The 13,992-nt window shown below is 52.6% G+C and overlaps 1 protein-coding gene across 1 annotated transcript in view; it reads left to right on the forward strand.

Annotated features, from left to right (window-relative positions):
- NOS2 (nitric oxide synthase 2, inducible) overlaps positions 1-13,992 on the forward strand; it is a 35,777-nt gene that overhangs the window by 14,928 nt on the left and 6,857 nt on the right. Inside the window, exons 7-19 of the mRNA XM_004685155.1 lie at positions 868-1,009; positions 1,102-1,241; positions 2,227-2,401; positions 2,483-2,584; positions 5,739-5,933; positions 6,944-7,026; positions 7,371-7,515; positions 8,338-8,442; positions 9,593-9,642; positions 9,974-10,148; positions 10,878-11,010; positions 11,869-11,947; positions 12,652-12,833. Of these exons, the coding sequence (XP_004685212.1) occupies positions 868-1,009; positions 1,102-1,241; positions 2,227-2,401; positions 2,483-2,584; positions 5,739-5,933; positions 6,944-7,026; positions 7,371-7,515; positions 8,338-8,442; positions 9,593-9,642; positions 9,974-10,148; positions 10,878-11,010; positions 11,869-11,947; positions 12,652-12,833 (1,706 nt within the window). The remainder of the gene's footprint in view (positions 1-867; positions 1,010-1,101; positions 1,242-2,226; positions 2,402-2,482; positions 2,585-5,738; positions 5,934-6,943; positions 7,027-7,370; positions 7,516-8,337; positions 8,443-9,592; positions 9,643-9,973; positions 10,149-10,877; positions 11,011-11,868; positions 11,948-12,651; positions 12,834-13,992) is intronic.

Genomic DNA, 13,992 nt, shown 5'->3' on the forward strand with positions numbered 1-13,992 from the left:
CCGAGACCACAGGAGAGGTGGGGGCCACCCTGTGCTCAGTCTTGGCCAAAAGAGACAGCTGGGAAGGCATCTCTGCATCCAGGAAAAAGCAGGGAGAAAAGAAAGGAGAAAGACTCAGGCTTCTTTGGAGAACCCTAGTCGCGAGCCCTGACTAGTCCGGCTCCTTGGGTTCCTTCTAGTTGAAACCATCTGTAGGGGGTGGTGGTAAGCTTAAGAAGTAACTTCGGTAAGAAGTTAGGACCCCTAAAGTAAGTTTCCTTGAGGGGCAAGAGACTGGTTTTCCAGCAGATGACCCCAGCATGGTGTTTGTCTTAGAGATAAGAGAATCACTTCTCACCTTGCTTCACTTTCTCCCGCCCCCAGCCCTGGGGGTCACAGCTGGTAGGACTGAACGGCTCATTCAATTATTCATTCATTTTTCTTGTTCACAGACATTCATGGGGACCCAATACAGGCATGGGAGTGGGGTGGAGGGATGCAGAGGCGAATAAGACGCAAAGATGCTTCTAGCCTACTTGAACCCATGTCACGAACTAGTCAAGTATCCAACTAACTTGGCTGCCAGGAGAGCGGTATGAGCAAGGGGACGTGCTATGGAGGGTTTGCTAACCCTGCCTGAGAGGTGGGGAGGCCCTCGTGGAGGGGAGGTCCTAACGGACCTGTGCTGGTCCTAGAGGACAGGAAGGAGCTGAGGGAAATGAAGAAGGGGGCGTGTATGTCACTAAGGGCAGCAGGCTATATACAAAGGTCAGTGAGAGCTTAGCATGTTGGGGTGCTGCAGGAGCTGAATGGGGGAGCCCCAGAGGGGCTGGCTGGGAGCTTCCACAGGAGCAGGTGGTAAGCAGCACTGTCCTTGAATTGGGGCAGGTCGGCCATCACGGTGTTCCCCCAGCGGAGTGATGGGAAGCATGACTTCCGGGTCTGGAATGCTCAACTCATCCGGTACGCTGGCTACCACATGCCCGATGGCACCATCAGAGGGGACCCTGCCAGCTTGGAGTTCACCCAGGTACCGGATCCACCCTATGTGGTGACAGAGTGGAGCCCAGAGGGGCTAAGGTGCCTGGGTCTGTGAACTCACTGGGCCTCTCCTACCCTCAGCTGTGCATTGACCTCGGCTGGAAGCCCAAATACGGGCGCTTCGATGTGGTGCCACTGGTCCTGCAGGCCAATGGCCAAGACCCTGAGCTCTTCGAAATCCCACCTGACCTGGTGCTTGAGGTGGCCATGGAGCACCCTAAGTAAGTAGGCTGAGGGTGCCGGAGTGTGTGTTAACATACATGACCCCTCTTTTCTTTCTTTTTTCTTTTTTTATTATTTTTAAAATAATATAATAGTGTATTTTTACATCATGTTGTGCCTTTTTCCATCTCAGTTGTAATCCCCGTGGGATTCCCATCACCAAATCACCCGTATGCCATCACCATAGTCGAGTGCATTTCCCTCCCCCACTGTTTTTGATCCCATTCCCCACTCCACCCCATAAAATGTCTCTGGTATATAGTTGTTCATCATCATCATCATCATCATCATTATTATTTTCTCTCCCTGGTCCTTTATGCTCCTGCTATGAGTGAAACCATCCGGTATTTTTCTCTTTCTTTCTGGCTTATTTCACTAAGCTTGATCCCTTCCAGCTCCATCCATGTTGCTGCAGAAGGCACGTGTTTATCTTTTTTGATTGCTGAGTAATATTCCATTGTCATCTTTTTAATCCAGTCATCTACTTTGGGCATTTGGGTTGATTCTGTGTCTTTTCTATTATAAAGCAGCAATAAACATGATCCCCCTCCTTTCTTAAGTGAGATCCAATCCTCAGCGCCTGCCAGGACCACCTCCTCCAGTGTCCAGTTGGTATCAAATGATGCCCAGCAGGGCTGGCCTCAAGGCCGGCCTGGTGACCTGGTACAGCAACTCTGCATTGCATCTCGGGCCCCAGACTTACGGGGCTATGACAATACCAGGGAGGCAGTAGAGTACTTCACGGCTGTGTTGGACTCTCTAGCCCAGGGTCTCTCACAGGACATGGTGCTTAATAAATGTTTCCATGAATAAATGAGGGAATGAATGCATAATAAATGAACACACCCGAGTCACCTCTCCAGATGGGATGGCCTTAGCGATCAAGCCTTGGTTAGAAGCTTTCTTTGTTGACTCGCTCTGAAGCTTTTGGAGGGAAGGCAAAAGTGAAGGCTCTCATTGCAGCCAACCCTCTCCCCCCACCAGGTACGAGTGGTTCCAGGAGCTGGAGCTGAAGTGGTATGCCCTGCCTGCAGTGGCCAACATGCTGCTGGAAGTGGGTGGCCTTGAGTTCCCGGCGTGCCCCTTCAATGGCTGGTACATGGGCACAGAGATCGGGGTCCGGGACTTCTGTGATGTTCAGCGCTACAATATCCTGGAGGTAATGGGGACCATTCAGCTGAGCTGGCTGGAGGGATGGGGATCCCAAAGTCCACCTTACCCCATTTCTCTGCTTCTGCAGGAAGTGGGCAGGAGGATGGGCCTGGAAACACACAAGTTGGCCTCACTCTGGAAAGACAGGGCCGTCATCGAGATCAACGTTGCCGTGCTGCACAGTTTCCAGGTGTGTCTGTTGTTTTGTGAGTCTGCAGGCTTTCCGGTTAGGTCATCTGGTGCAACCATGCACCTCATGTTTGATTTTCCCCTCACACCTTGTCCATTTAGTCATGTACCAAATAGGTGAAATAGGTGTTGAACACCCAGTCACAGTGCTGGGTGTTACTGAGACAGCGATACATAAGCCCTCACCCACTTTAGGTCAACTTGAATGCTTTAAGCGAGAGGCTACTCCTTGCCTCCCAAGATTGCTGCTTTTTTTTTTTTTTTTACTAATATAATAATTTATGTTTACATCATTTTGTGCCTTTTTTCCATCTCAGTTGTAATCCCTTTGGGCTTCCCATCACCAAATCGCCCGTGTGCCATCACCATAGTCCAGTGCACTTCTTTCCCCCCACCGTTTTTGATCCCATTCCCCACTCCACCCCCACAAAATGTCTCTGGTATATAGTTGTTCATTATTATTACCCCCCTTCCCTGGTCCTTTATACCTTTATACTCCTGCTATGAGTGAAACCATCAAGATTGGTGCTCTTCAACCTCACCAAGATGGTTCCCACCACAGGGCCTTTGCATGTGCTTTCCCTCTTTGCACTCTTCCCACAGATCATCCCTTGCATGGCCCCTCCCCTCCCCCAGTTCTCAATCTGCCCCTGTCTCAGAGTCCCATCCCTGACCACACCATGTAAAATGGCACCCTCACCCCACCCCCACCATCCTGTCTCTCGTTCCTTTAACTGCTTTTATTTTTCTTTGTAATACTTTGTAATTAGCGCCTGACATTCAATAGTACATTTTTCTTTCTTTGTTGTGTTTTTCCACCAACCTGTGAGCTCCATGGGGCGGTGGCCTCTCTCTTGTTCAGTGCTGTACCTCTGAGTCTAGAAGTTTGTTGGTCATATTAGACTCCCCCCAAATGTACTGGGTGAATCAGTGGGCCCCCAAGCACACCAATGGGGTGCTTGTCTCTGAGAGACAAGCCCTTCCCTTTGCACACAAGCGCAGTTCCTGTGTGGGATTGAGCCCTCTCTGAGTCACCTGCTGCTCTTATTCACATAATCACTCCCTCTCCCTTTGGGAATGAAACCTGAGATGTGTGAAGACATTGCTTTAGAAACTGGGACATCGCCACTAAGCTGGCAGATGCCCTGGAGGTGGGACGCAGGGCAGTGTCACTCATTCCCTTGGCAAAGTTTTACTGCACATTTTCGATGCACATGTTCAAGGTCTGAGAGGGAAGAAGAGACACGGTCCTTTTCCTTGTGGAGTGGAGACTGGACATTAAACACTCACCCTGTAATACATTCACATACTGTTCCCCGGGCCAGTCACCCCATTGGCAGGTCACTCTCTGCTTGGTGAGGTTCAAAGATGAGACAGGGAAGTGTTCGGTGGCCCTGTACTACCCCTCCTGACTCTCGGGGGCTATGTGCAACCCCCCCCACACCCATGCAGGATGTGGGTGTTTCCAGAAGCTGCTAATCCTCACCACCCACCCTGCCCCTCCTTTGCGCGAGTCTCCAGCACTTCCTTGTCATCTTCCTTCAGGATAAACTTCAAAAGATTTGGCCTTCTTCCCTTATCTGTAAAACAGGATAACGATATTACCTCCCTCGCAAGGTTGTTATAAGAATGAAATGAATTTGTAGGCAAATGTTTCCCTGTGCCGCCTGCCCACATGAGCACTCAGGAAGCTTCCCTGTTGCCTATTGTGGTTACTGTCTTTATCACCTTACCCTCAGCTCCTGAGCCTAGAACTAGCTGGCGTCCGTCCGGGAGTGGCTGTGTGTGTATCCATGAAATTTGAGAAGGTGTGACAGGCCTTCTGGGCCTCCACCAGTGGTTCTTATGTGCTTCCAGCCCTGACTCATGCTGTGACTTCTTTGGGGTGCCCATCCTTACCTAGCTTGGACTTGTTTCTCAAGTCACATCTGCTCAAAAGCCACTTCTGCCAGTCCCATCTTTTCTCCAGGCCTCTGCCTCTGCTAAGCCCCGTCCTCTGCCCTCACTCCATGTTCCTCTCATGTGAACCTTGCTAGCTTTCCTCTGACGCCCTGAGTGACAACATCATTGTATGGAAAGGAGAGGCCATTTATTTCACTTTTTTTTTTAAAGATTTATTTATTTGTGCATACAGAACTGGGGTGCAGGCCAGAGGCTCAGGGGCGGTGAGAGGCTTCACCAGAGACAGAGTGGGGAACAGAACAGGCAGATCGACAAAGTACACTGCTGAGGGGAGCAGCGGGCGGGTCAGGAGAGGTCTGCCGCGCCATGTGGTCACCTCCAGGACAGGTGGGAATCGAACTCATGCGGAAGCAGCTTTAGATTCTCAGTGCTAGGCTTTAACCCGCTGCGCCACCAGGGAGGGCCCATTTATTTCACTTTTATGGTACCTGTGCCAGCCTCAGTGCCTGGCAGATAGAAGTGGTAATAGCAGCAGACTGAATGAGCATGGCCTGGTTTTCCTGTATGAACTCATTGCAGTCTTTCATCAACCCCAGGATGTAGGGCTTGTTATCCCATTTTACAGATGAGGAAAATAAGGCTCGGGGGTGTGATAGCTCAGGTCACATAGTAAGAGACCATATGAAACAGGTGTCGCTTGACCTAAGGAGTCACCCAGACATTGAGGGGTGTGAGTTCCATTGCTGAGTCATTGCAGGAACACTCAGACCTGCTGGCTTCTAGTTTTAGGACAGGGAACATGGTGGTGACCTTTTTTCTGTGAATTGTGGTTTCCCTGAGGCATCAGTTCTCTTCATAGGTGTCTAGTTCCTTCTTGGCAGACAAAGCCACAACCTTGGAGAAGGCTCCTGGAGCTCTCAACAAGTGGCCAAAGGCACTGAGCTTTAGTTTATCAACTTCCAGAAAGCCATTTGTTGGGAGTTCAGGGAGGCTTCTAGTCCTGGCCAGAGAGCCAAGGGGAGGCCACCGGGGGACAGTGGGTTGGCCGTGACTGCAGTGACTCCTTGGCTGCCTCGCCTTCGGAGGCTCTGAAAGTGCCTTTCACGTGGGTGTTGTCAGTGAGAAGGCAGCCAGGAGGAGTAGGTCTCCCACCTTGTAGATTGCCAAGCCTTCCCACAGTCCGTCCGGGAACCGTGCAGGCCACGGGCCACCCTCTTCCTCACCCCTTATGTCAAACACGCCTTCTTATTTAGAAACAAAACGTGACCATCATGGACCATCACTCAGCTGCAGAGTCCTTCATGAAGTACATGCAGAACGAGTATCGGACCCGAGGAGGCTGTCCGGCTGACTGGGTGTGGCTGGTCCCCCCGATCTCTGGGAGCATCACCCCTGTGTTCCACCAGGAAATGATTAACTACGTCCTGTCCCCTTTCTATTACTACCAGGTGAATGAGGGGCCTTCCTCTCCTCTCTGTCTTGGGGGCTCGGGACGGGAGAGAAGTACGCGTGCTCATGTTGGGGTGGTTTGCGTGCATGTGATGTGCTGGCGGGTGCCCCGTGCACGCGCTCCCCTACAGGACATGTGGGGGAGGGTCAGGGTCGCTGTACACTTTTAAAATTTCATTCAGATGCTGAGCAAGCTTTTGTCCATTTCCACAGAGAGTGGGACTAAAGGAAGTGCCTCTTCTTTGCATGACCCAGTTCCCTGATGGGTTTAGGCTGTGAGAGTGACCACCTTTGTGCTTAACTTTCCAGAAGGCCGTAAACAATGACAGGGACAGACCTGGGGGTGATTCTGTCACATCTTTGCTGTGTGCTCTTGGGTGGGGCATTTCATACTCTGAGCCCTGATTTATCATCCAACCCTAAAAGGATGGGCATTAAGTCCATGACAGGATAAGAGCTGTGAGGTTCCCTTGAGATGAATATATGTAATGGCTGAGCTGGTGACCAACACAAAATGTACTTAGTAACCATGACCTATTGAAAAAAGTTCTTCCTTTTTTTTTTTTTTTTTTTTTTTATTTTACCAGAAAGGATTTTGGTTTGGTTTGGGGTAAGTCTTCTTGTTCTAAAGGTGTCATCCCTGATCGGTTAGTGTCTGTTGTCATAGTTCTTTTTACTGCCAAAGCTATCTGAGATCTGACTATATATTATATAGTCTTCCTTGTGGTAAGCTACCTAAAACGAGAGAGAAGGGGAGCTCTTTGCTCCAGGGGGACATTAATGAGAATGTAACCAACCACTTGTAGGTACAGACTCTCAATTCGGGAGCTGTAAATCTGGGGAGACAGACACTGCTCCCCACCGCACCCCCTCACAAAGGTCCCCCAGAGGCTTCTGTGAGGCGGGAGTGGGGACATTCCCCAACTGGGGACACAAATGGCCTCTTGCTTCTGCCCAGCCAAGCCGAGCCAGGCCCCACCTTGCCTCACATCTGCCTTCTTTTCTCAAGGTGGATGCCTGGAAAACCCATGTGTGGAAGGACGAGAAACGGAGACCCCAGAAAAGAGAGATTCAGCTCAAAGTCTTGGTTAAGTAAGTGGGAGTGGCCGGTGTTGCCACCTGACCTGCGGCCTCCCTTCAAGGACTGGAAGTGCAGGGAACAAAGAGAAAGATGTCCTCTGTGGAGTCTGACTCCCACCAGCGGGAGGACCCCCTTTGCCATGGGCCCAGGGCTCTCTCCCCTGCATTTCCCCAATCAGCTGAGTGGGGGTTGAGTGGGGAAGGGGGGAGACGAGCCGATAGTCACTGTTGAGACGCAGGGGTCACTCATCCCTCAACCTGCCTTATTTTAAACGCTGTCCCCGTCCATTCTCCCCGGCCACCATTTTCCTCTGGAAGAGCCTCAGCTCACAGTGTCTGTCTGTCTGTCCCTACAGAGCCGTGCTCTTTGCCTCAATCCTGATGCGCAAGTCCATGGCATCCAGAGCCAGAGCCACAATCCTCTTTGCAACAGAGACGGGGAAGTCAGAGACGCTGGCGAGGGACCTGGGGGCTTTGTTCAGCTGCGCCTTCAACCCCAAGGTAGCCCGCTCAGCTGCTGCCTGCCATTTTCTCTGCCTGTGCGCAGAGATGTCTGGGAACGTGAAAATGACTGTTCTGCTCCTGGAGGCCTCAGAGCCTTGGATTAGTGCTGATGACCCTCATATATGGGTAGGAAGGGTAGGCTTGTGTCCAGGAATTCCTAAACTCACACAGCAAGCAAGTTCCTCCATGTTCCAGGGAACGTGGCTTGAGAAACACTTTCCGAAAGAACCAAATGTCAACATACACGAGCTGTGTTTGGTGAATGTTCTCCACCTTCCTGAACCCTGCACCCTGAACATCCATGGTACAGGGTGCAATGTTAATGTGAAGGGGAGCAAAGGACGAATAAAGACAAATAAAACAAAACCCCAAGGGTGACTGACTCCTCCCATCACTATAGGGCTCTACTCCACCCTCACCCAAGTCAGGTTGGCCTGGATTTCACTGACATTTGCTGCAGGCAAAGTGTTTGGGTTCTCAGGAACCAAAGGCATTGACAGCTTGTGCTGTTGTGCAGTTGGTGCCATTTTTGTGGAAAATATATCCACACACGCAGAATTCCAATTCCGTATGACGGCACCTGCAGTATTCAGGAGGAAGCGGTCCCTGGGCTGCCGATGTGTTTGCTGTAGGGCTTGAGGGGAAGAGGAGAATGTGTTGGTTTGATAGGGTTAGTGCTCCCCTCTTGATGCTGGTTGGAGGCAGGGGGTACAGAGATGACGAAGGAGACTCTCAACCTGGGGGGTGGGGAGGGAAGCCCAAGGAGTCTGGGTCAGGACGGGGGAGCTGAGGGCTGACATCCACCGTGGACATCTGCAGGTTCTCTGCATGGACGAGTACCAACTGGACAGCCTGGAGAAGGAGCAGCTGTTGCTGGTGGTGACAAGCACGTTTGGAAACGGAGACTCCCCTGGCAACGGAGAGGTGCGTGGCCAAAGTCCCAGAGATCTGGCGGTCCCAAGAAAAGATTTGGAGGATTCAGCATGCTTTAAGGAAGACACTGGGGGTGAGGGGTCAGAGCACGCCAGGCCCTCTTGTCAGCCCCTGACTTCCTTCACAGTTATCACTACGTGCCAGTGCAGCCTCTCCTACAAGATGCTTAGTACACTTCAGTCACTCAACTGAGCTTTTTGAATTTAAACATTTGCTAACACGCTCACAAATGAAAGCCAATATAAAAGGAAAACTAAGGAAAGCCAAAAACAGTGAATTTTAGGTAGATCCTGTTGCCTAACCTGGCTCTCTCTTTCTCCTTTTTAAAAACATATATTTTATTTATGCATTCAGAACTGGGGTACAGGTCAGAGGTACAGGGGCAGTGAGAGGATTCACCAGAGACAGAGCGGGGAACAGAACAGGCAGATTGACGAAGTACACTGCTGAGGGGAGCAGCGGGCGGGCCAGGAGAAGTCTACTGTGCCATGTGGGTCACCTCCCTGGCCAGGGCTCGAACTCGCACAGAAGTGGCAGTGGCCAGCTTCACTGCTGCATTTTAACAAACCCTTGTGCCACCAGGGAGGGCCTCTGTTTTTCAAAAAACAATCAGCAACCATTAAGAGGTGTGTGGTCTCAGCACGAATCTGAGAATTTCTTCCTAACATTCTGAAGGACTCCCTTTCCCCCAGATGATTGCAAAAGGAATAGCATAAAAATTACAGAGAAGAGACTATTTTATTGCCATGAGATTTGATACTCTTTCTGCTGGGTCAGTATCACCTACAATTATCTTGAGTTTTTGGAAAATAAGCTTATTTCAGAAGATACTGGGCTAGACAACACTCTCACCAGGTTCCAAACAAGAGAAGCTCATGCCCCACTAAGAAGCCCTCCGCAGACCCTGCATAAGACAAGCCCCGCTCTACCGGACTGGATGGGCCCCTTCAAGGGGCAGACTCACGTGAATTACTCGCCCCTGAGTCCCAGCCGGGCCCCACCCATAAGCCAACTTCCATTTGTGGATCTAGAACCTTCTTGTGGCAGATGAAGTCAATTTTTAAATAAACCACCAGAAGAAAAGGAAAAGCAATGCTTCTGTTAATCCTGTGCTGAGAACCCTGGTTCTCTTTTTTTCTAGAAACTGAAGAAATCCCTCTTCATGTTGAAAAAGCTCACCAACAAATTCAGGTGAGTCCTCCCCTCTCCCCACCTATCTGAGCCCTGCCTAGTGAGCCCGAGTCTGAGTTGTGGCTGTAGCTCTGGGGGTTTCTGAGGCATTTAACTGAGATGTCCAGCACAGAGGGAGCCTGTCTTCAGACTGTGTCAAGGGTCAAGCCCTTTCTCTGGTCTGCAGCCAAGCACGGGGCTGGTCATCAGGGTTGGGGACAGGCTACAAGCTGGGGACGACCAGGAAGGGGTGTGCACCGGCCCAGCTGGAGGGGGCTGCCTGGGCAGCCTCGGGAAGCCCAGTGACGCTTGCAGGGTTGGCTCTCCACTGTCCATCTGTCCCCCTCGGCAGGTATGCTGTGTTTGGCCTCGGCTCCAGCATGTACCCTCAGTTCTGCGCCTTTGCTCATGACATCGACCAGAAGTTGTCTCAGCTGGGAGCCTCTCCGCTCACCTTGATTGGGGAAGGGGATGAGCTCAGCGGGCAGGAGGAGTCCTTCCGCAGCTGGGCAGTGCAAACCTTCAAGGTCAGTTCACAGACAGCCTGCCTCACAGATACTGTGGCCCATGGTTGTCCAGGACCCCCGTGCCTGGCCTCCTGTGTGGCAAGACCCCCACAGGTCCAGCAGGTGGGGACCAGGGCTGCAGGCCTGGGGTTCAGGGCTCGCTGCTCTCCCTCAGCCCCCAGAGCAGTTTCATTTTTCAGCAGGTGTCTCCTTGAGTGGGAGAAGGTGGCCAGGACACCACCCTGCCTCCAGGGAGCTTCTGCTATCAGGTCTTCCCTTCCTCTGATTATCCAGGTCACCCCTTGATGACCTAGTCTTACTTCCCAGCCTCAGAGAGTTCCTTGGACCCAACTTGGTGGGTCTTGATCACCCTGTGGCTGGACCCCACTGAATTAGAGATGTCCCCATTTAAACAAACATGCCACTTCTCAGTGGCCTTGGGACAGACATGTCCCCACGCTAGACTTGTCCCACATGGTTCCACATCAGGAAGATGGACGGAATCCAACCTACCTGATGGGGTGACATGCAGATAAAACAAGATACTACTGACACCCACATTCACGGTAATAACAATAGCTCTGGTGCGCCGAGCCTGGCCGCTTCACACCACTCAGCCAAATCAAGTGTACTCATTAATTCTTTGACACACCTTGCTCAATAGTGAGGACCTAAAAATGGCAGCCCCTGTTGGGGTGGCGGGTTGTATACCGGCGATGGGGATGACCAGTCTGCTCTCTCTCCTTCCAGGCAGCCTGTGAGACATTTGATGTCCGAGGCAAAAACCACATTCAGATCCCCAAGCACTACATCTGCAACGAGAACTGGGACCCGCACCAGTACAGGCTGATGCGGGACTCGCAGCCCTTGGACCTCAGCAAAGGTGCCCGCTTCCCTGCACCCCCTGGGCTTGTTTGCCCTTCCTGCCTGGGTAGGCCTCGCTGAGCCCTGAGCTGGGTCCCGGAGACCCTCCCTGGATGCTGCCCCGAGGCTGCAGGCCTCTATCTTGTTGCATTCAAGCACCTGTGAGAGTGAGACTCACCAGCTTGCTCTGTGTCTGGAGGCAGTTTCAGGAGGATAGTGGAGAGAAAAGGTAGCCAATGCCAACTGAGGTGTGCCAGGGTGCTTGGCTCTGCCCCTGGTCTCAGTGAGGCCTGACACTCATCTTTTGAGAAAGGCACAGAGCTAAAGCACAGGAGGTGAAGCAAATCGCTAGCATCTGGCCCGCTAGGCTTTCGGCCCCAGCTTTCCAGATCTGATGGCCGCCGGGCATGTGCCGGAAAGGACCCTTGCAGGGGCAGTTCCACCCAGTCCATGGGTTTTCAGCACCATGCCCTCTGGATCCCGTGACTGGTGATTCTGCTTTCCTTGGGCATGAGTACTGGGGTGCTGCAGGCTTCCCCGTGGCTAAGCATATCCCCAACTTTACCTACGCTCTCCTCTAGAACCCTGGCCACAGGCTTGCCCTAGATGTCCCCATGTTTGTGCATCTAAATTGCATTTCCCAGTTCCAGCAGCAGCATGGTGCCCTCTCTAGACCAAGGGTCTTTGCTTGTGAGTCAGAAACTAGGGAGTGGGGGTGGGGAGAGGGACCTGCAAGGGAAGGAAAGAAACCCTCAGCACCACCGCAAGGGACACCCCAAGGGTGGTGTCTGGGTGTAATCACTCAGGCACGTGGAGGCTGCCTCCACCAGCATTTTCGGGTTACTTGGCCACCTCACCATTTCTCTGTCCCCCACAGCCCTCAGCAATATGCACGCCAAGAACGTCTTCACCATGAAACTCAAGTCGAAAAAGAATCTGCAGAGTCCAAAATCCAGGTAGAACAGTCAGGGCTTCTTGGGTGATTTTCTGCAGGTTTTATTTGAAGGACAGACGGGAGCAAGTGGGTCTTTGAGAGTGGAGAACTGTCCACCTCTACAGGGTCTCCGCGTGCCACCGGCCAGTTTTCCAGCTTGGGGAGTCAGCACCTGCTGCTCTTCCTCTCCTTCCTCACGTAACACTTGCAGCGAAAGGGGAGACCGTGGGAAGCTCAAAGCATTTGGCTTTTTTGAAAGATCTTTTTTGAAAAGTTTTGGGGAAGGACATTTTCCCACCAGGGAAAGTGACATCAAAGGTTTTATTTATCTGTGTTCTCCTCCCCTATTCTAGGAAAAGTGGTCTCTGTCCCTGTAAGAACAAGATCTGTGCCGGGACAAGGAGAGTCTGTTGCAGTGCCCACATATCTCCTATTGGGGCGCCTTGTTTAGGCAGAGTCTGTGGTCAAGGCCTCAGGGGGAGGACCAGGCAGGGGTGCAGCCCCCCCCCCCCGACTCCGGGCCCAGGGTGAAGCCACAGAGCCTAGCCAGCCTCCAGCACCCCAGCGCTAGGCTGCCTCAGCCCAGGTCCTAGTCGAGACCCACACTCATGGGCCAAAGCAGGAGGATGAAGGAGGATGCGTTTCCTGGGGAAACAGGCCCATCTGTCAGGGAGCCCTGGAGGAAATCCTGGTGTCGTCACCAGAGGCTTCTCTTCCCTCTTCCAGCCGCACCATCCTTCTGGTAGAGCTCTCCTGTGAGAGCAGCCAAGGTCTGAGCTACCTGCCTGGAGAGCACCTTGGCGTTTTCCCAGGCAACCAGCCAGCACTGGTCCAGGGCATCTTGGAACGAGTGGTGGACGGCCCTGCCCCCCACCAACCCGTGCGCCTGGAGACCCTCGACGAGAGCGGTGAGCCCTCTGCCCTGGGGCCTCCCCAACCCTGCCGTGCAGCCCCACTGGCAGGCCAGACCCGCCCCCGTGCCAGAAAGCTCACGGAGCCCTACTGAGTGGGTGACGCCTCCTGCACCGAAGCCACCTTGCAAGCCAGTGGTGCTCCTTGTACCTGCAGGCCAGAAAGGAGGATGCTTCTTTGGAACGGTCTGGCCAATATCAGAGAAGACTTTGCCCTTCTGTCTTTTGAGCATTCTGGCATTTTTTGTTGTTGTTGATTGGCTCAATTATCTTTCAGTTGAAATTTTAACTTGCTACCCTATAAGCCAGGCAGGCCACAGACTGTAAAACTAAGATTCACTGTCTGTTCTGGGGGAGCTCCCTCCCTAGTCGGGGGGCAGGCATGGCTGACATTTGTGAGCATGCCTATAAGGGTAACAGTAGCCAGTGGCACATACAGCAGACCTGCTCGCTCGGTGGCATGGCAGAGGACTGCGGCAGCCGTGTGACAAGGCGAGCTCTGAGCGCGAGGCTCTGGCCGAACCTCTCAAGCTTTGTTCCATCATCTCTAAAATCGAAACAGTTGAGCCTGGCGGGGAGGGGTGTGGTGAGGCACAAATGTGTGGGTGCATGGTAGCTTTTACCATAATTCCTGGCACCATGTAAATGCCAGGATGGGGAAATGTCCATTTCCCACAAGCTAGTGATGGTTTGCGCAGGTGAGAGAGGCGTCCCTTCGGGCCTCAGTTGTGTGACTTCCCACTTCACAGCATTCTGCTTTTGTGATGCTTCTCCACCAAAGGTCTTATGTAGCCTCCCCTTCGGGGCGATGGGTGGCAGAGCTCTGTGGCCAGGAGAGTATGCCTGCTCCTGGCCATCCCTCCTGGGGAGGCCAAGCTCCCGCTTCCTGTGCTCAGGGGAGGCCCTCGGTCCATGTGGAGAGGGCAGCGCAGTGACAGGCACACAGGGGTGAGCTAAGGACATCAACACTCGTGGCCACCCGCAGGAGTAGCTGCCCCCTCGGCTGCCTCACTGACAAGGACACCTCCAGAGAGTGTGTACCCCCGAGAGGAAGGTGGGGCTCAGAGAGGCAGAGTCTAGCATGTCCCTGACTATCCAGGAGAATGTGAGGACACCGAATCTAAGGTACCAGCAGACAGAGGTTCCTCTGACTATA

The sequence above is a fragment of the Condylura cristata genome, unplaced genomic scaffold, assembly GCF_000260355.1.
Source record: "Condylura cristata isolate star-nosed mole 26May11 unplaced genomic scaffold, ConCri1.0 scaffold00017, whole genome shotgun sequence".
In the NCBI taxonomy this organism is placed as follows: domain Eukaryota; kingdom Metazoa; phylum Chordata; class Mammalia; order Eulipotyphla; family Talpidae; genus Condylura; species Condylura cristata.